This window comes from Taudactylus pleione, unplaced genomic scaffold (assembly GCF_031769625.1).
Source record: "Taudactylus pleione unplaced genomic scaffold, aTauple2 ptg000016l, whole genome shotgun sequence".
Classification (NCBI taxonomy): domain Eukaryota; kingdom Metazoa; phylum Chordata; class Amphibia; order Anura; family Myobatrachidae; genus Taudactylus; species Taudactylus pleione.
In genome coordinates, this window is record NW_028284418.1 from 33,759,747 (window position 1) to 33,782,602 (window position 22,856).

General features: G+C 42.4%; 1 protein-coding gene across 9 annotated transcripts in view; it reads left to right on the forward strand.

The window, feature by feature from the left end:
- The first annotated feature begins 2,926 nt into the window (after positions 1–2,926).
- The window catches only part of GBF1 (golgi brefeldin A resistant guanine nucleotide exchange factor 1), a 262,887-nt gene continuing 242,957 nt past the window's right edge, over positions 2,927–22,856 (forward strand). For all 9 annotated transcript variants that reach the window (XM_088475614.1, XM_088475616.1, XM_088475615.1 and 6 more), the window contains exons 1-3: positions 2,927–3,189; positions 9,855–9,960; positions 14,315–14,381. In XM_088475614.1, coding sequence (XP_088331740.1) covers positions 9,865–9,960; positions 14,315–14,381 — 163 coding nt within the window. In that variant the 5' untranslated portion in view covers positions 2,927–3,189; positions 9,855–9,864. The remainder of the gene's footprint in view (positions 3,190–9,854; positions 9,961–14,314; positions 14,382–22,856) is intronic.

The window sequence follows — 22,856 nt, forward strand, 5'->3', positions numbered from 1 at the left end:
TGTATTCACTCGACTATGCTCAGTTTCTGATTTCACTAATGCTCCTTTCCCTCTCTCAGATCACAACCTTATAACCTGCACACTCTCCTTCATTACATCAATGTCCTTGAAATTAACCAAACCTAAAACCCACAGAAATATTGATGCTATTAACTTTCAACAACTATCTACCCCTCTACAACAACAACTCTCACCTATTTCTACATTCACTTCTCCTGAGACTGCGGCATCACACCTAAACCAGATTCTAGAAAAAGTTCTCGATGAAGTAGTTCCAGCTACCCATCACACACCATGTAGAGTTAGACGTCAACCGTGGCATTCTAACCTAACAAGGCATCTACAAAAACTCTCACGTAAAGTTGAACGTCAGTGGCGAAAGTCTCATACTCCAACTGACTTCCTCAAATATAAGACTATCTACAACTCCAATCGTGCTGCTCTGGACACTGCCAAACAAACATATTTCCAATCTCTTATCTCTGCTCAAGCCTCTAATCCCAAACGACTTTTTAATACATTTAAACTGCTTCTTACCCCTCCTTCACCCAAACCACCTGCTACTATCTGTACGCAAGATTTTGCTTCCTATTTTAGGGACAAGATTGATGAGATCCGAAATGAAATGGTATGCTCTTCTTCAGCTGGTCACTTGCTCAATTCCCTACCTGAATCCTCTGGCACATTCTCTTCATTTGATCTCACAAACGAAGATGAAGTATCTTCCCTTTTCTCTTCCTCCTACTGTATTACCTCTACTCTAGATCCTTTACCCTCACAAATCAGTAAAGCTCTGTCTCCTGTGCTTATCCCAACCCTAACTAAAATCTGTAATCTCTCTCTCTACTGGCAACTTTCAATCACTGTTCAAGCATGCAGTGATTACTCCTATTCTGAAAAAACAAAACTCTGACCCCAACACTCTCTCAAATTACCGTCCTATCTCCCAGCTCCCATGCCCCTCCAAGCTACTTGAGAGACTTGTCTACACCCACCTCACACACTTTCTTAACTCACATAACTTATTGGACCCACTTCAGTCCGGCTTCCGTTCCCACCACTCCACAGAGACAGCACTGACTAAGGTAGTAAATGATCTGGTCACTGCCAAGGCTAAAGGCCATTACTCACTCCTAATTCTTCTAGATCTCTCTGCTGCTTATGACACTGTTGACCACTCTCTTCTCATACAAACACTACAATCCCTAGGTCTTAAGGGCACAGCTCTTTCTTGGTTCTCTTCCTACCTATATGATCGCTCTTTTACTGTTCGTTTTTCTGATTCTACCTCCTCTTCACTACCTCTATCAGTTGGAGTACCAAAAGGCTCTGTCTTAGGTCCTTTACTATTCTCAATCTATACCTCCTCTCTTGGCAAACTAATCAGCTCTTTTGGATTTCAGTACCATATCTCACACAAGAGACTGCAAAAACTCTAATCCATGCACTTATTTATTTCCCATATTGACTAGTGCAATAGCCTCCTTACTGGTCTTCCCAAAAACAGGCTATCTCCATTACAATCAATTATGAATGCAGCTGCCAGGCTTATCTTCCTTGCCAAACGTTCATTGTCTGCTGCCCCGCTCTGTCAGTCCCTCCACTGGTTGCCGGTTTTCTACCGTATTCAATACAAAATACTCTTACTTACACATAAGGCTATTAACCAGACCACACCAACATACATCTCTTCACTCATTTCTAAATATCTCCCTACCCGACCTCCGCTCAGCACAGGATCTGCGCCTCTCATCCCCATGCATTACTTGCTCCCATTCACGGTTACAGGACTGTCTTCGGGCTGAACCCACTCTATGGAATGCCTTACCACGCACAATATGACTTTCCTCTAGTCTCCAATCCTTCAAGCAATCCCTGAAAACTCACCTCTTCAGGCAAGCTTATCAGATCCCAGAACCACCCACATAACCTTCATATGTAATTACATCCCCTTTCACAGTCCACACACAACCTCACACATCGTCTTTCTCTCACATCCTCATGACATATGGCTGACATTCCGGTGTAAATGGGTCATGCAACTGTGCATTCTGGCTGGACCAAAATGCAATATATAGCACCTATCCTTGTGTATCAATGCCTATTTCCCTATAGATTGTAAGCTTGCGAGCAGGGCCTGCCTACCTATATATCTGTCTGTTATTACCCAGTTTTGTTCTATTAATGTTTACAATTGTAAAGCACAACGGAATATGCTGCGCTATAAAAGAAACTGTTAATAAATAATAAATAAAATATTCATTGTTTAGTTGTTCATTTGCATATTCAGTAAATATGAAGTGATTGAACTTATAGGAAACAAATGGGACAGCGAAAACAAGATGCAGTACACAATTTAAAACTGGCAAGCACCTCTGTCACTATCCCAGCTAGGAGGTAACAAGGTTCATAGACACTAATCTATGCAATTATACTGTTGCGTATAATCTCATATAGTAAATTCACTACCAAAGTGCTATGTACTATAACAGCATAGTATGGCAAAACTTTTAGTAAATAACAATTTCTGTTCCCAAACCATGGAGGTTATTTGTGTACATAACAATCCAAAATACATAAAGCAAATGCAGTCTAGTGCAGTCCTCTACCTGCAGTTCAACCAAACCTTCAACAACCCAATACAGTTGCACTGTACTAGATACGTCACATGCGTCCTAACCTTTGACATCGCTATGTACTATCATCTATGCCAATCCCCGATTCTTCAAAGACTGATTGGTTCCCAATTTGCGTTAGTGACACCCACAGGACTGCCTACACCCGCCCCTCCCGCACAGCCAGCGACAGCACTGTATTAATTAGTTCCGCCTCTAGGGGAAATCCTTTGGTTCATTGGTCGACACGTCTGCCTGTCACCGGCTATCCACCGGCGATTGGTGCAGTGCTGCGGTTTCCAGGTGTCGCGCTAGGCTGCGTTACCACGTCAGTGAAGTTACAGGAAAGACTCACACCGGCTTCTGGCCGGGCCTGCGCTCTGCTTCCGGCTCCGGGCTCCCAGCTATATCCGTTAAACCCGCTGTAATTGTCTGTCCCGGCTGTCGGTGCCATCTCGCTGCCCTGGGGGATCCGCAGCGATCTCTACTCGTGTTCTATGCCCCGTTTCTGGATGTGAAGCCAACGTCATCGCCTAGGCCGCCATCTTGGTTCCAGGGTCAATCCCACTGACAGGTAATATCTGGGACGCTGCTTCCCATCACACAGGAGAAGATCGTGCAGCGGGGGGGACATCTCTAACAATGTTCTACTGTCATATATATACACTGTATTCCTAATCGGTGTCGTTAATAATGGCGGCTATTGCTGTTAGTTGCACCATAACACTGTATACTGGTGACATAGTAGGTGGACGATGTAGTATAGAGCACTATAAACAATAGGAAAGTCTACACTCTACCTATGTAAAGTAGTGTTCTGTCGTACACTCTGCACCTCTTAAAACCTGTTTTGTTCCTCCATCCTGCCTGGGGTGTCGCTCTGGTGCTTCTAGCACATGAACTGCTGTATTTGTAACTTGTATCAGCTGAGTGGGCTAGAAGCACCAGAGCAGAGCGACACCCCAGGCAGTATAGAGGAATTGCACAGGTTTTAACAGGTGCAGGGTGGTAGAATGAAGACTAGTATTGTGTAGTGTATACCTATTACGCTGAGATGTTTTGTCCAGCCTTAATCAGTGATGGCAATGACCGATCACAGCAATAATGTTGCCTGTCCTGTGTATGCGCCTGTCGGCAGCCCTTAAGCTGGAAGTGTTCGGAGCAGTAGAGTCCACATACGTAGTTTTGCAATTGAGTCAAGTGGCTGGAAGACAGAAATGTGGACATGCCTTAGGGTCATAACCCTTAACTGTTTTGTAGAAATCATTAGTGTTTAAATAATCTTCACTCAAGAAATATTTCTCTTAAAAAGTTGTGCTGGAATATATTGTACTATTTTTAAATTGTGTTCCAAAGTGTACTGTATAGATCTCTGGTGATAAGAGGTTTACATGTGCCACAAATTCACTTTGGAGATCCAAGGGTAGATACATCAAACATTTGAGAGATAAAGTGGAGAAGTTGCCCATAGTAGCCAATATAACTTACTTCATGTTATTTCTTAAATGACTCACGTTTTCCCAATGGACTCTGAAGTGACTGCAGCAATTCATCACGGTTTAGAGTCAGCCACTCACTACTTTTTTATGCAGATATTATAGAGCACTGTATACTTCCATCTGCATCACTTGTGTGCAGAGATTGTAATAAAGCATATGCACGTGTCATTGTATGTATGAGATGATCAACTCTCAGACAGAAAACACCATACGCTATGTGTGTGTTGATAACAATGCTGTGGGTGGCATAGGTGCTACAGGTTGGTGGTCCAGTATCAAATTATTTATGTTCAATTTGATAGGGAAAACTAGTAATAGTGACTAAACAGAAGTGCAACCCGTCCACCACCACATAACTGAGCCTAAAGATGTCAGGAGAGCACAATTTACTTAATGTAATATTTTTTTTCTGAATTTCTCAAACTTTTGGCCTTGGGGTGCGGTGAAGAAAATGCTGGTACTCTAGGGCAACCGTGATTTAAGAACGTTTGGGAACCGCTGTGGATTGGGATGCTGGCCCAGTACAGCATTCCTGGAGTTTTGAATTTCTTGCAGTATGAACTGTAGATAACTGGGATGTATCTGCTGGAGAGAGGGAGGAAATGAATACAGTTTTTTTTTTTTTTTTTTTTTTTTATGGAGTACATCTCATCAATCAGAATTCTTATGTTTTGCTTCAATAAAATAGTTCAGTATGCATATTTATGTCTACGTTTGTAGTCTTCATTCTAGTACCCTGCACCTGTCAAAACCTGTGCAGTTCCTCTTTCCTGCCTGGGGTGTCACTCGGCTCTGGTGCTTCTAGCACACTCTGCTCTGTATAGCAGAAGTTTATTGCATCAGTTGAGTGTTCAAGAAGCACCAGAGCAGAGAGCGACACCCCAGGCAAGAAAGAACTGCACATGTTTTGACAGGTGCAGGATGCTAGAATGAAGACTACATTTGGATGGCATGCATATCTGGGTGCAGATTTACAACATGTTGTGAAGTAGTTTTAACATGTCGCACATTGGTTTTCATCTGAGTATTCATGCAATGAATGTAAGTTTGTATGTGGAGTATACACAGTGGTTGAAGCAGTCTGATGTACGTTAGGTCAGCCCTACTTAGTGATCCGTTGTGATAAATTTTATTTCCAATGCAAAAGCTATACTGTTTGAGTTATTTACATAGGCCAAAAAAATTTCTGCCACTTGTATCACTCCATCAGTATCTGGTGATAGATAATTTACCTGAATGATGTTCAGGCAAAACTTTATGTAGGACTTGCACACTTTGCTGTGGTAGGGAGGAACACCAAGTTGTACAAGGTAGTAGACAAAAAATAAAGCAATATGTGCTCTTTTATAGGGCAAAAACCTGTCTCTACAACTTCCATAAATTCAAATAAGCTTTCAGGGCAGACCTCACTCTTGCAAACAGGGTAGCTTCAGCGAAGTGATTATTACTTATTATGTTTAGCATTGGGGAATAAATCTGGTCACATATAGCAATGAGTTGAGTTCAAGCACAATACCTGTACACTAATTTAACAAAGAACTGTATGCTTCATCATTGTGACATTTCCCTATTATCACTAACAAAATCTAAACAAAGGAATGTTGGTCATGCTTATACCATTCCCTTACCTGGCCTTAGAACAGATCCTAATTAACAAGGCATCAGCTGTCTCCATTTTATACAACTATGTTATTCACATACTACTTTCAAAATATTTTTTTGTATTTTAAATAATGCACACTGTACCAACATGAGAAGTACATTTATGCAAGATACATATTTAGTTTTTTTTCCCTTTTGAGGGGAGGGGTGAGAAGGCTTTCTTTAGTTGTTAGTCCTTTTTGGTACTTCCTCATCTTTGCGGCCCCCTGCTGGAGGCGCTGGTTACACTACATGCATATCTTCACTAGTCAGCAGCATTCTGAGCATTGAAAAATATGATTCATTTAATTTGAGTGGTAGTAAACTCGATCTGAAAATATCTACATAACATTGCTTAAATATGCAAGTTCCAAGGGCCTCTAGTTGAAATGGTGTTTTAAATGTTTAATGAATGTTACAGTGAAAAGTGTCTCAAAATAAGGTTATTTATTCCCCCCAAAAAAGCAAAATGGAGAATCCAAGTTTTCGTGGTTTAAACAAAGATCATCTTGATTTTACTATCTGTGATCACAGTCATTGTCACCCTGCACACTAAACCTGGGTACACATTAGATGATATTTTGAACGGTTTGGCTAATTCTGACGCATCAGAAAGACAAATCATTAATATCGTCAAGTGTGTACCCACTATCTTGATGCCGATGCGCGCTCCCGCGGGTCATCTTGCGCATCCTCAGATCCTTTGTACATGCGGAAAGATCTAAGGATGTTGCTAGCAATGCCATACTGCCGTATGCAGCATGGCCCCCGCCATCGCTCCGTTGCTGCCGGCAATGGCAAGTGTGTGTGCACTCACCGATGTTGGTATCCCCGTCTGGTACGTCGCTGACTAGGCCGGTACACACTAGACATCGTCTAGTGTGTACCGGCCTTGAGGGGGTGATTCAATTCAGTGTGCACAATAAAATACAAATTTCTTCAGAAAAATGAATGGGGGTTTGAAATTGTATTGTAAATGAAACTTGCAGTGCGAGTTTTCCGTGAGAACGGCTCGCAGGACCCAACTCGCACCTAATTAGATTGACCCCTAAATGTTGGGCTCACTGCTGGCAATTACAACTTCCTCTGTACAAGATTTTCTTTGCTTCATTACAGTATGTTTGCTAGATGTAATAAGCTAGTCTCCCCCCACACACCTTTATGAGATTGTACGTACCTGTGTAGTGTGAGGGCTTGTCTATTCACCTTTGTTCTGTGGCCGGGAATTCAGACATGTATAAACTGACCACACAAATTTCATGTGCGTTTCTGTGAGCAGCTTTGTTCCTGATTGACATGGTAGATGGAAGTAAATAATTTCCTTTTTGATAAGTGAGAACATTGCTATCTATTTGCATAGCTATATACATATACATACACTATTGCTGCAATCGCGTCAAAAAGCCCAACCCAGCGCGCCAGGTCCCTTGTCACTCTAGCGTTCCCACTTGGCTGTTTTAGCACCGCGCCTGCTCAATTTCAAAAGGACATAATGTGCCCTGCCCTTTTGGTGGCTTCCCGCTAAAACAACATGCCGGATGCCTTCCTCATCCGTGGGCCGCAGTGTCCTGCTGGTGGGAAAAATTGAGCTGCAGTGATCGCCGCTGCACGGCATCTATTCACAGAGAGGAGAGCTTGGTGGCAGCCCGGCATGTCCGTAAGTGCTGGGCACATCTCGAAGAGTGATGAAAAGCGTGCTACAGTGCCCTTTCTTTCATCCGGCACCCTGCGCCGCTCCAGTCCTAGAGGGAACACTACAGTTCTGCTTGTGCCGAGTGTCTTTCTCAGCGCAGTCTTGTGAAGTGGTTTTGTTGCATCACATTGTGACTAAGATGCACATTCCAGTGAAAGACGCTACACCGATCGGCTCAGCTCACTTGCAACAGGCGAGACGTGCCACATGGTGTCTTGAGGCTAGGTGTATGATGACACATCTGTAATCAGAACAGAAGTTTTCTACCTCTATGGAACCTCTTAAGCTGCATACACACACAACGATTTTTTGACCGATAATCGTTAAACTATATCGTTTAAAGATAATCGTTTGAAAAAATCGTTTACTTTCTGAGTCAAATGATGAACGATTATCGTTCATGCGCGTTCACGTTTGTAGTTCAGTCAGACTTGTCAACTGAACGATTTTCATTAAGTTAATATGCAAAAATCTTTTGTAGTTCATAAAAATCGTACATTACACTTTAAAAAATCTGACAGAAAAATCGTTCATAAAATCGTTGGTAACAAAATCGTTGTGTGTGTATGCAGCTTTAGTGTGACTTGACTCAGAGGATCTTGGAGGAAGTAGTCTCTGTACGGTGCTGACTAGGTAATCTTTCAATTTTGTTTTTAGTTTTATTTTTTCAGTCATATTGGGAATGAGTAGCATGATAATTTATTCTGGCTAAAGTTGTAGCTAATATAAAATTTATTGGAAACTTCTCATATTAAAGGTTTTTGTTTGAGAAAAACTAATGGTGCTTTATTGCTGGTGGAGACTGCACAATTGCTAGTAGTAAATGATGCGTCGTTTTTTGTTTGGTGTGAGGTGTGTTTGCCATCTGTAAAATAATCATGCTATTTATTAGAACAGAATTGCTATGTTATACCACCGGACGTCAGCCCTGCCGATAAAATACCGACACCGGAAGGCTGGCATAAGGAGATCCCGACAAGGTAAGTATAAAGGCTTTCCCTATCCCTCTCTCCTCCCTTAAGGGTGCCTAACCCTAAGTCCGCCCGGGAGACCCTAAACCTAATATGATGTTCCTAGGACGCACCAGGAGACTGCTGATTAATGTGATATGTGACACTTGTAAATCTGCGTGCAACTGAGACTGTAAACGGAACTTGCGGTAGAAAAAAGCTGTGGCCGCTGCATTGCATCATCGCATGCTGATTGAGGGACTTAGTCGCATACAGATATACTAGTGTCGCATATGAATTTAATCAGCACAGTCTCTTGGTGCGTCCCCATCACATTGCGACGTAGACGCATTTTTGTTAAAAAAAAAAAGACGCCCGGCGCTAGCAGAGTCTCATGTGGCCAGGCGCGCAGATACGGGCTGTTTGGTGCGACTGAAGCAAAAACGAGTGATGAGACCTCTGTAGCTTTGTTTCACTAAGGAAATAATTTTCGGTTGCTCACAGGTTAATGCTAAGTTTTGTGCGATTTGTTTAGTTTCACATTCTAGGTGCATTCTGTGCTATACTAAAATTTTTATTGTATACAAAATTTCCACATGCAATAAATGCATCATCTCCCATACCTCTTGCTATGCCATTACTTGAAGCTATAAATAAGAAAGCTATACTGATCATTATCTATACATAGTAAAAAATAAAGTCCCTGGTAAGCGTCTGTCTGTCTGTTCAGGCTAATCTCGGGAACCACTGGATGGATCTTCATGCAGTTTTCACTATAGAGCATTTGTGGAGGGGGGTTACGTGTATGAAACATTCCGAGCAGTGATTATTTTGGTGAAGCAAGTCAATGAAAAAATAGACGTCCCAGCATTTTATTGCAAAGGTGCAGCTTATAATGGTAGGTGGTTGGACTTTGATTCAGTGTTTACCCCTTTTGTACTGTGCACTTCTGCACAAATCGAATGGACTTTTATTTTGCAGACACATCGGTGCAAAAGTAAGGTGTTTGCATTGCCCACTGAGTGCACTTAATAAATCACCTTTTGGGGTTTGATATCTGATTTAATTACATTTTAATTTTCAATATCTAATCAATTAAATTTTCATTACTTATGTAGAGATCATGTGCTCTAATGAAATGTGTGGTTAACAAAATATGTTTTGATAAATGGTTATCCATGTGGATGCCACCTGCGGTTTCTAGCTAAAATCCATGTCTTATTGGCTCTTGTTTATTCTTTATTTGCCACATTTTTAATGGTTTTCTGTGTTTTCCTGTGACTTGATAAATATTTGCCTGGAGTTATGAAGCATCAGGTGTAGTACTATGCTGCCAATGTCTGTGATTACGTTAGCATCTGCTTTACTTTCACTCGGCGATCTCACATAGTTCATGTCCTTGTGCTTTACTCCTTCATCACATTTCTATTTTGTCTTTTTTTTTTTTTTTTTTTAGGGCTGTTAAAATGGTGGACAAGAAAATCTACATAGTTCAAGGTGAAATTGGCACCATTGTTGGTGCTATAAAACGCAATGCACGATGGAGCATGCACACACCATTGGTAAGGTCTAAATACTGTTGTTTCTACTTTGTACCTAAATCGGAGGTTCCCAAACGCGGTCCTCAAGGCTCCCCAACACTTCAGGTTTTAGAGATATCCATGGTTGAGCACAGGTGGTTAAATCATATTGACTGAGGTACAAATGAAGTCACCTGTGTTCAACCATGGATATCTCTAAAACCTGAACTGTTGTAGAGCCTTAAGGACAGTGGGCCTGATTCAGACTTGGGAATAGAGGCCCTGATTCAGAGCCGGACGCTCTGACAGAGTGCTCGCTCTGAATCAGGGCCGTCCCTCTGATTTTAAGAGCGGCCTCCTGGCCGCTCGCATAACTGTAGGTGACCACCCAAAGGCATAGCGAGTGGCCAAAATGATGGTCGAGACCATCGCGACCATCAGGCTTGCGACGAGACCCTTGTGGTAGGGTCTTGTTGCCGCAAGCCCTGGAGTGCTTTTGGCTCTATCGGAGCCAAAAGCACTCCCACTGACATCACTAGTGATGTCAGTGGGGCCGGCCCCAGACGGTAGGCGTTCCCATGGGAACGTCTCCGTCTGGGCAGCCAAGCCCCCGGCCTGCCCACCAAAGGGGGCGTGCTGTCAATCACCATCGACAGCACGCCCCTTTTGGTGCGAGACCCATAGCGACGGCTTGGCCGCTCAGTGCTCACGAGCGGGTCTGAATCCGGCCCAGAGTGAGATCTCTCTCTCAACTGTGAACCTGAACAAACCATATTGCAATGCAAGCGGTGTAAATACATAAATTTTTTTACATGCAGGGTAAATACTGGCTGCTTTTTCATGTAGCCCACAAATACTGCACAGCTTTATTATTTCTCTACAATATAGATGTCAGTTTGGAAACACTCCTCCCAAATCTAAATCTCTCTGCACATTTTAAATCTGCCCCACCTGCAGTGCAGCATGGTTTCACCAGGAGGATCAGTTGAGAGAGAGAGATCTCTCTCTATTCTCAAGTCTGACTCAGGCCCAGTGTTTAGGAACCTCTGACCTAAATCATCTATCCCTTATCTTTTCCCTGACAGATTGTGGTACATAAGAATAAACCAAATGCATTAAAGGATCAGTGAACAGAAAATGCTACTATGGAGGGAATTCAATTGTCTTATCGGTCCCGATCTCCTGCCTATGTCTTACGCGCATGTCGCGCCCAATTATACGAAGCTTAGCATCGTAAAACCGCTAAGCCCGTCTAAAGTCCTGGTTAGTATTCCCAAACAGCAGTTTCGGCGTGCAAACCATGGACACGTAGAAATGTGTGCTCCTGCATCTATTTGCGTCTGAATGGAGCAACTATTGAATCGTTTTGTTGGGCACCTGTTAGAGCCGCGGGTGCAAACAATTGAATTCCCCTCAAGTATGATGGTCACAAATATTTTTGTAATGTTCTCGTACGTAGAAGAAGCTTCAATATTTAATACTGTGGTGATTTTAATATACTGCTGATATGATCACTTTCTTAGATGCCTTTTTTTTTAATTTTTTTATTTCAACACCCACTCCTTTCTTCAATTGTTACAGCTATTTGTCCCATATTGGAACCCAAACTCATTCAGATCAGTGATTGTTACTCTTCTAGGGTTAGATCCTACAGACGTTTAATGCCGTTACATGGCCATTGCATTTTTTAAAGTGGATCGATTACTAGACTGTTCAACTTTAAGGGGTAAATTTACTAAAGTGAGAGTTTTTAGAAGTGAGTTTTAAAAGTGATGTTGCCCACAGCAACCAATCAGTTTCTAGCTATTATCTTTTAGAAGATGCTAGTTAAATGTTAAGTAGAATCTGATTGGTTGCTCTGGGCAACGTCACTTTTAAAACTCAATTCTAAAACTCTCACTTTAGTAAATTTACCCCTAAGAGCCTCAAGTTAGGACTAAATAAGCTAGAAAGCGCAACTTTGGGTTGGGGCAAAAGGGAAAAAAATCACAGACCAATTTAGAGTTGATGGGATGGAACAGCATCTTAGCTTAACCCCAGAAGGCAATGTTACAATAAGGCTGGTTTAAAATCTGAACTACTTTGAAAAAAAAATTTCCTTGCATGTAAAAACTGCATTTGGACCCCCTTGTGAAAGGGAACTACATGCTACAAACATTGCAATTAATTATAAGAAGGAAACCTTGTTTTTGCTTGCATTTCTACGGGGTGTGTGAGCGATGTTACCCTGCCTAGATAATGTTATGGTAGCGTGCAGAATTCTGACAGCCTCACCGCTAATTAAATATGTCCCCTTGCGTTGCACAATATGGTTTATTTAGGTGTAATTTGCGGCCATTGCATGGATTTGCACTCAAATCTAATAAGGCGATTCAATTGTTTTGTGCACTGCGAGAATTAATGGGGGCCCAATGTAGCAATTTAGCCGTGTGTAGCAGTTAAACCAGTCTAAATTCCTGGTTAAGGTGCCCAAACTACAGAATTTTCCCACTTTTCTGCTTGCCTCGTAAGGAGGGGGCAAACAGAAATGCCAGCATTGGTGGCTGTTTGTGCCCGAACTAAGCAACTATTGTAGGTGCACCTTTTGGGAACCTGGCATTGACGGCCACTGGCGCTAACAATTGAATCTGTCCCTCAATGTCTCCTTCCAGGTCTAATGGTGCCTATAACATGAAATCTTTTTCTGTTAAATCATCACTCAATGTACAGGAGTGCAAGCAAAAATATTAGTGGGTATGCTGACATCTTTTGTGGGTATGCTTCCACTGCTAGGAAGACGGGACAGACCCTAGCCTAGCAGGAGAGGAGGAAAATAAATACCAGGACAGCTGGGAACACTAATGCTGGCCATACACCTGCATGATTTCGGGCCGATTGTCCGATTTTCGATGCGTCGTACAATGAATCGTGTAGAAATCGTGTATTTTTAAAGTAGGATACGATCCTATGCGCGCTCCCGCAGCTCCTAAAACTTATTGTATGATCAGATGTGCAGCCTATATAATCCGTCATATTCGGATGCCGATTGTGCTGTGTTTATTCATCCGATGAATCGTGCATCCAAGCGGCGTCATTTGTTAAAAATATAAAAATAAAAATAATGCACGCACGGGGAGATTCATGATGCATGCATCTGTCTGTAATAAAATAAGCACAGGTGCAGGGATGGTTCAGTGAGAACCATCTGTGCATCTGCGGAAATAGAAAAGTTTAAAAAACAAACAAAAAAAACAAAAACGGCGTGCCCCCCCCCCCCCCCCCCCCCCTGAAGAGCAACCAGTCCCGGCTTTAGTGACCCACTGCTGGTTGGGCAACATACAGGGGACAAATTGTATTAATTGCAAACTCCCATGGTCTACCCTTTTTTAAAATCAAGGGCGGTATTCAATTAGTTTCGCATACGCGATAGTTTCGCATGCAGGACTTTTCGCTACTTCGCGTCTTTTGGCCCCGGAAACTTATCGTGCGTGTCCCCGCTATTCGCTGTATTCATTTCCAAAAGACGTGAAAACGGCGACACGCGGAAAGTCTCAGAATCAGGGAAATCATCCTGAAACCTCCAAAAAGATGCAGAAACATTGGGGATCAATGTAGTAGTAACCATTAGCCCTAATAAAAATGTTTGGGGTACTTAAGTTGGTAGAATTGCCTCTAATTAGCGTCTTTGCACAAGTGGTGAAGAATGGCATAAAGCAGTATTTTTGGGATAGAATAAGTAGTCCTGTCAAATTTGGGGTACCTGAGAATGGGTGCAAGCATCTTTTAATGTCTCTAAAGTGAAGTTTTAATGAAAGTGAAATTCCTCCCTCATAAAAGTACCTGCCAGCCCAGAAACAATTGACCCCTTTTTGGCGCACCCCCAGAACCTTATTTTGCGAAGTTGTCCCCCCACTTTCTGTTTTTTTTAGCCCCAAAAATGAAAGTTTGTTTTTGGGATGTTCTTGCGTCGGTTTTTTTTTTCGGGATTTTTTTGGACAGTTATCCTTTGGGGGCTGTCCCCAGGGTTCTGAGTGGTTTCCCCACCTTTGCACCCCAAAATAAAAATGTTGCACTTTTCTCCTGCTATTCAGAAGCGAATCTTTTTCACCTATTACATTGCATTGACTTTCGGCGTACGTGAAAAGCGGGTGGAATTGAATACGGAGAAGTTTCCAACAGGCCAAAAGACTCAATCGGCGATACTTTTTCACGGATCTCAGCTATTCGCTTCTAATTGAATACGGCCCCAAATGGGAATATTCTTCTCTTCTGTGGTCTGAATGCAGATGTCCATTCGATAATATGAATAAATGGCTGCAACCATCAGAAGTTGCTTGTCGTCATCATAATTGTGTGTTTTTCAGTTTTATGAAATATATATGAACTTGTGTTTTTCCTTTTTTTTTTTTTCCCATAGGATGAGGAGCAGGACCCCTTGCTGCATAGTTTTAGCCAGCTCAAGGATGTATTGAACAGTATAAAGGGTGAGTAATCTCTCAGAGCTTTTTCTAACTCTTCATTTATCCATTCAAAGCTACACATTTGTCAGTGTATGTGACCTAGTGTGTGATGATTTGGTATTCCATAAAATAAAAAATAGCTGTGTTTATTGTAAAATATTACATAACAGGGGGCATTGGGAAGGGGTAATTGGTGGGACGTGATTGGTGAAAGACGCTGTTCATTAGTCATTTGCCACTGATGCAACTTAATTACGGATTTACAGTAATTACTGCAGTATTTGACCAAAGTAGCTTTATGTTGGACTTTTATTTATTTTTCCTTCTGAATACTCATCTGTTCAAATCTTTTAAAGTAGCAATCCCTTCTGACAATGAAGTGTGTTTTGTATTACATAAGGCAATTTGGTTACCTGTAAGAGACCGTTTTTGTTTGTTTTTCATTAGTTGTGTTTCATGCTGCGATCAGTGCTTGTAGATTTTTCCCTGCATCACGCGATTCAGACAGGAACCCCAGTCATTGTTTGTTGGTGGGGTACCACAGTACTCTACAGCGAGACGCAGTGGGGAAAGCCGCCTACACAAAGGTCAGAATAGGGGTACACATGGTTAATGAGAATGAATGGTAGACCTGGTCCTGCTAAAGAGCGCTTACAGTCTAGATGTACAGTCACATGACACCTGACATAGGGAGCAGAGAGACTTTCTCTGCCATCGCGTGACCACAGAACAGATTGCTGGCTGTCACTGACTATCCTGTGCTGAAACTGAGGTGGCTGCTTATATTTGTGAGACAGGAACAACCATGGTAGCTCTATTAAATCATCACCCACTCTTATGGGTCTCAAACATGAAAGACCGGAGTTGCTCTGCTTTATAATAAGTGACAAGACCACAGATAGAATGAATAATTTATTCCTCTATTTGCTGTACATTACGACTAGATCATATAGAAACAGGTAATGTCATATCATAGTATGTGCTGCCTGATCCCAGAACTAGCCTTTCCTACTTCCTCTGTGTTCCAAGAGGCTCCAGCAGATTTCTGCGAGCAGGTGGCCATAGAAAGGTCAGAGTATTCCTCATGGCTCAGCTGCACCTGCTGTACTGTAGTGTGGAAACAGGACCTGATCTGGCAATGAGCTGGTGGTGATGCTGTGTAAATTGTTTTGTTTTACTCCACTCTCTGCAAACAAGGCTGCACATGTCACCGAGGCCCATACAACATGTACATGCTCCCCTCTTTTTCACCACTTTGTGTATACTGTATGTAAGTGATGGCTATACTTTAAATATATATTTTTTTTCAAAGGTTTCATTTACTAGCAATATACTTAATCAGTTTCCTCTGATCATTGAGGCAAGCAGTTATTGTAATTAAAGCTTCTTTTTTCATATCTTTACAATTTGCTCCTTCTCAGTGTTCCTTTATAGTAGTCTTTCCCCCAAAGGTTACGTTTGCATCTATCATGAATGCAGTTTACAGTGTTCTGATGATCTCTATTCAGTAGCGCCCGCTCCCAACTTGCATGCTGCATATTTGATCAGGTGTAACAGGAACAGCCACAGTCAAACTGTGCCCTTTAGAATTGTCAATATTATCCTTCGTTCTATTTCCTCTCCTTTGGGCTTTTAGGGTTGTTTTATAATTTTGGGATTTTCTTCCGCATCTGTAATACATTTTGTTCATTATTTAACCAAAAGCTGCATAATAAGTACACAGAAGCAATGTAAATGTTAGGTATTGTTCCAACGGATTACTTGCCTGTTCTCTTATGTACTCCCAGTCTTGTTGTTGTTAACTCTTTATTGTGGTCTGCGTTTTGGCAGGATCCTTTTTTTTTTTTTCATTTAGTAAACTATGACTCTTCTCATTTTGCTGATGAAAACGTAGCTCTCAATCATAGTTCTGGCATGTGAGCTGTATTTCAACGTTCGATTTAAAAAAATAAATAATACACACACACACAGGCAAATGTCATACATTCATAATTATATTTTGCAGTAGTATTGTAGCAGATTACAATGGAACAGTCATCCCTCCTCCAAACTGCCCATTGTGACCACTTATTTGTAACAGTCATACTTTAATTTAACTGTTGCAAGTTAAGGTGGGTACACACCTAGCCGATACATCTGCAGTTCGAGTGATATGCAGATATATCTGTAGATGATGGTTGTTCATATACACTGAACGACCATCTTCCATGCAGCCGCGGGTCCCGCTGGCAGGAAGGCGTATCCGCCTCTCTCCCCGCGGCTGCTGCTGCATGTGTGTGGGCGGTCGGCAGCACAGTATGACACACCTTTTTATATTGTGCAACAGTTAATTACTAATCCAATTCTTTCCATGTGATTGTGTCTTTCCACTGGGCCTTATTTCTATAAAGACTCTCTTGCACGCAAGTGTTTTCCTGTGTGTGTGTGTGTGTGTGTGTGTACACCTAACAATGAGTGTCAGACGATTTTAATAGGGTGTGCGGTAACCACTGAATATTAATGTCCATGTGAATGAGAGCTAAAGGTTCATTCCGTCATTAAATATCTATAGATTTCTCTTGGGGGCTGGGACAAAAATGTAATCACAACGGCGCCTGGTTCTAACGTACAGCGGCGTGTCTGCCGATGACCATTTGCAGAGAAGGAAGCTTTTGCTGTGGTTGGGCAATTTGATGTTTGATAGTTTGACAGACAGGAGCCGGCGAGGGAGGAGAGTGCGAGAGTCTGCACACTACACGCAGTATGTAATAATTATAATATTTGCCCAACAAAATAAAAATATCTTTCTATTTTTTTTATTTTCTTTCAAGTTTGGCGAAAGCAACTTTCATTGTTACCAAATGGGGTTGAAGTTGAGAAGGTGCAGGTCAGACAGTGCCAAAGTTTCCTTGCTGCGTCTGCTACCCAGAGCGACTGGAATAGGCAATATTACTACACCAGGGGCTTAAGGCATCTTTGGTTCTTTTAAACTAAAGCTCATTAAATGCATTATGTCCAAACACATACTTTTGGCACCTGAAGCAAATCAATGCACAAACAGATAAAACATGCTAACTCCACAGTGAGGAAACAATGCTAACCACTGTGCTGCTCAGACAGAAATCAAACGCAAGTTGCTTAAACCATCCATTTGGCACCTTGTTGATGTCATAGTCGAGAAATGTAATTTGCAATCCACAATACAAGCTGTCTTCTGCATTCAAAATGACATACTGCTGCATCACTGGGACTAGGTGATGAATATATAGAAATCCAGAAAGATGTTACTGGGATTCAGAGTGCTCTGCATAAAGTATTCTTTTGATCACAATAATAAAACTTTGGAAAAATATTTGTGTGTGTGTTTTTGTTAAGCATGAGTGAGAGTGGAATTGAGCAGATAAAGATAATTACAACAGTAAGTATTATGGTGGAACATTTTAAATATTTTTAATGGAACATTTAAATGTACAATAACTTTTCATATACGAAGGGGGAGAGTTAAGAAACTTGTTACATCAAGATTAGCTAGGTGAGGTTGGGAGTTGAAAATGTAGCTTTTATTAATCATTTATTTTTTACAATTATTAAACTAATGGAACATAAAAACTTTGCTGTTTAAAAGGACTGTATGGGAAACAGTCTCTGTTTCCTACCTGCAATATTCTATTGTGTCTTCTGCTACAGTGACACAAATAATTTCAGTGTTACCCTAACATTCTACTGCAGCTCTGGCTAATGTTTCTAGAAGAATATTTCCTCACCCCTATATGTAAATGCATGTTTTAGGACAAATCTTTAATGGGAACTGACACCGGGCAGAAAGTTTTGTCAGTTAAGCTTCAGTGATCTCTCTCCGCTCAAGCTACAAATCTAAACTTTCAGCCTGTCAGAGTTGTTAATGCATTTTGTACCAGGAGCTTGTGTGTTAAAATAATGGCCTTAGAGACTCTGGCTAAAGGATCCCCCCTCCCATTTTAGCTACTAGTCATTAATTTCTAGTTTTAGCTGGAAATTATTATATTTTTGGTTAAATATTTTTGTTTTGGTATGGTTACTGATATTTATATCTTCATAGTGGGTTACTATATCAATGACCGCATAGGGCTTACATGATTTTTGGTTTGGATTGCTTAATTGATAATGAAATAACGAGGGAATAGCCCACACCTGTGCATGAAATAGCTTTTGAGTTGATAGTCCCATTACTTTTGGCCCCTTAAAGTGGGAGGCAGATATAGAAACCGTTGTAATTCCTACACCGTTCACTTGTTTTGGATGTGATTACCCTAAAATTAAATCTGAAAGTCTGCAGTTAAAGAACATCTTGTTTGTTTCATTTCAAAGCCATTGTGGTGGTGAATAGAGGCCAAAATATGAAAATTCTGTCAATGTCCCAATATTTATGCACCTGACTGTACAGGATATCAGTGAAGTAATTGATGGCGTTTCTTAAACAATATAAATATTTGATTATAGGAAAGGGTAATTAATTATCTCATTGAGTCTGTCTGTGTTATGCAATAGAGTATCACTAATTAAAATGTAACAAATAAGTACTGTAACTAGCGATTGCAAAATTCTCACTGACTGCTTGTTGTGTGTGGCTGTTAACATGACCATCAATAATAGGTGCTAAGGTGATATTGCTTGGTATTTCCACAGTATAATAAATGCGAACAGTTCACTCAGGCATCCCCCACACTAGTTAACTGACATGCTCAGCCCTGCAGTTATTTATGTATAAGACATTGGTACACTCATTCGTCTACTGCAGGGATGGAGAACAGGCCCGGGGACCATATAAGGCCCGCAGAATCATTTGGGCCGGCCCTCTGAGCTTTTTTTCTGCTTGCCTCATTCATCTAGCGTGGTGCTAGTATGGCACCCTGTAGCCAGAATCTATGCAACAGTGCAGCCTGGAGCGTCCTTAGGACGCTGCAGGCTGTCACACTGCTGCCCTTACAGCTCCCCGGAGCTTCCTCAGGATGCTTCGGGCATTGCTGTTATCACCGGTGATTGTGACCCCATCCTAGTGTGACTTCATACAGAGGGGGCGTGTCCTGCACCAGGCCTGCAAGTGTTAGAGATAGAGAGATAGATATATATATATCTATCTCAAAATTGCCCTCAGCAGAAAAAAGGTTTCCCACCCCTGCTCTACTGTATGTTGCAGAGATGGCACGATCAATCCTGCCCTGTAATAACTAGCTCTATTGCTACATCCTACATTCATGCAAGGCAGTCTGGGGGGTTAGTAGGTAGGAAACCACCCAATGACAGTTTCTCGAATAGTGCTTACTATTTTTTTCATACACCTCCATAGCTGAGTTTTAACATTTTATATATTGCATGTGAGATTTTTGGTGTGTGTGGAATGTTTCTTGGTAAAGAACAGAGGCACTTTCCAGATTACTTCATAATAGCAAAATTAATCAGCTTTATTTTAGCACACCAATATAATTTGTCAATGTTTCGGTTCTAAACAACCCTTTTGTCAAGGCATCATTTTCAAAACATTGAGTTACTTCAGTGGGGTACATGTAACATCATAAGCATTATGGTCTGTCAGGCCCCTCTAATATACAATACATAATGGATGTGAGTTTTCTCCAGACATTGCTGTTCACATGCTAGATATAGTAATAGTGATCTTATGTGCAGGCCACTGGATTTTTATACATGATGGTGTCATATTGTGGCACCATCTGGAATCAACATTAATCTAAATACTGTCTGTCAATTGTTAAATGCTGCAGTGCTGGAGTTGTCTTACCTATTGCTGGTTTAAGTGTTTTATTTGGACAGAGCTTGTCCAGTCTTACCTGCATGAAGTACCAGTCTGTTGTGGTGTGCTGCCGTGCGTATACTAGCATGGCTGGGCAACCAGAAGTGCGTCATTATTCCACTCCTAGAGCCGGAAGTGCACTCGCTCTGTTTATCAGTTAGTAATCGGGGGCTAGAGTGCGGTAGACACCGGTTCGCTAGTCAGCCACTGAGGTCTCTGTGGTATGTGGGCTTGTCCTGTTTAGGTTACATTGTAGTCCAGCCAGGCACGCCACCGCTGGAAGTGGGGCACCTGGTCTGGTACCGCCGGAAGTGGGGCAGTGATGCGTCTCCAGACCGGAAGTTTCATGTTACCATGGTAAAAGCAATATTAGGTGGTTTGCTGATGTGGGGCTACCAACAGTGTGGGTTATATTAGTATCTATGTGTATGCACAATATCACAGCTGGGTGCTGGCAGTGTGGGCATATATAGCTTATAAGCATATTTAGCTATATGTACATATGTGGGTACGTATTGTATTGAAGGACCTGAGACCTAAGGTGACGTTTGGGTTAACGCATATTGTGCATGGGGTGTGTTAGACATCGCTAGTATAGTGCACATGTTTACTAGGTGCAAGTACATTGTGCCTGGTATAGGATTTACATTAAGTCATTCAAATGCATAATCATTCCATGTTTCTAGTCAATTTGCATGGTATAGCTTTCATAGAAAAAAGTTCAATGGACAGTTTTCATTGAGTCCACGGGGGGCAACTGTGTCCAGTTTATATATCAATCAGCTTTTGCATCTTTTCAGTTGAGTAGTCTGAGTACCCCCTCCTGAACGAGGAGGTGATAATCTATAAGTTTGCATTTCAGGCTTGCCACCTGGTGCCCTCTTTGTGCAAAATGTCTAGCCACAGGTTTGTCAGAGTGTCCACTAGTTATTGCAGCTCTGATCGACGCCCTATGGTTGGCCATTCGTTCCCGGAAGTTCCTATGTAATATAGGCCGCTGGGGCATATTAATACATATATCACATGGTCCATTTTGCAGTGTAGCGTCCACTGGATCTTAATTTGTCTACCCGTATGGGGGTGAGCCAGGGTGGAGCCTGGGAGTCATCTAGCTCCGTGTTGTGCAGTTTCCACAGTGGTAACTTCCAGGTTTCTTTCGCATGATCTTGGTGATAGAGTGGGTGGCTTCGGGGTTCAATGTAGGTCGTAGCATTAATTGCTTTAGGTTGGGGCCTCTTCTGTAGGCCATCATAGGAGCTTTGGTATGGCTGACGGGTAAAGCATGTATTGTATATTAGAGGGTCCTGACAGACCATAATGCTTATGTTACCAAGAAACACTGATGCACGTTGTCACCCTTTTTAGAGGGTGACGGCAGAGGGTGCGGTCCTGAATGGCAGATGCCATTTTGAAAACTGGCTTGTTGCGGCGCTCCCCTCCCATACAAGAGGGAGTGCACGCGCGGATAGGCTGCCCATCAAGAAGAGCTGGACCGGAGTTTACCCTACCCGTGGGTTATACTCCCGGTCTGTGGAGCATGGAGAAGGAGGGGGCGGAGCTTCCCACACTGCACTAACTGTGCAGTTTGGATGCTGGGATTTGGCTGTAATTTTAGCGTTGTTTGCGCTCATGCACAGGTTACCGGGCAGCTGCCCTCAGCGTGTGTGTGTGTGTGTGTGTGTGTGTGTGTATAGGCCCAGTGATGCGCAGGCATCTGCGTTGCTGTGTCCTCTTGGGGAGACCTATGTGGGCGCCAGCTCTCTGCAATGGCGCTGGTTGCACTATACAGGGAAACAAAGTTCACAGCTTGGGTATTCCCTTGTCCCTGGCACAAGCTTCTTTCCCTCTATAGGGTTAAGTACCCAGCCAAATTCCGACCGGTTCCTACAAGAGACCTTGTGGCACAAGGTAGTGTGTCTGACTCCAGCTCAGCCAGTTGCGTGTAGACCATTTATTTCTTTTGCACTCCTTTTCAGGATATCCTCTGCTGTGCGAGGTGCAGCTGGAGGGTGGTCTTGGTGGCGTCTTCCACCTTCTAGGGCTCCATTAGACATTTTGCATGCGATGGAGCTTGGGTAGCTTTGCGCTGTCCCACGGGGTGAGGGCCTTTGGCCTTTTTCGTCTCATTGTTTCTTGGCGCCACTATCTAGGCAAGTTTAGATATGGATTCTCAAGCGGGGACTGTGTGTCTGGCCAAGCATGGACGATGACGGACAGTCACTACAAATTTTTTCTGCTGCAAATCTTTCTGGCCTCAATCGGGAAGGATAGGAGACACCAGTTTACGAGGTCTCTGTTCCTCGTACATTGCTTCCAACTGATTCTGTATCTGAGCGAAAGCACCTTCCACGATTGTTGCGATGGTAGCCGTTTAGATCTCCACACGCACCTTCCTGTGCAGGGCTCAGCTTCCTTTAGGGATCTACTAGCCAATCCGTGGTGGGTTGTACGCAGTTGTTTTCATAGCTTCTAAGGCCCTTTTCCAGCCTTGGAAAGCCTTGACACTGGTGACGTGAGCGATGGTCACTTCTACTGATAAATTTTGTTGCGGGGTCTCACAGTGATTTGCCCTGGGATTCCCTGCTGACTTGACATGACATTCCTAGCAGGCTCTGTGTTGGAGACCAGGCGAGACTGGGCCAGGTTACTTGCGAACTTTCAGCTACGGCCGGTTTGGCTTGTAGGGTACTTTTGGCTCTGCGCTGCGCATGCACATTCCTTACCGGATTGTT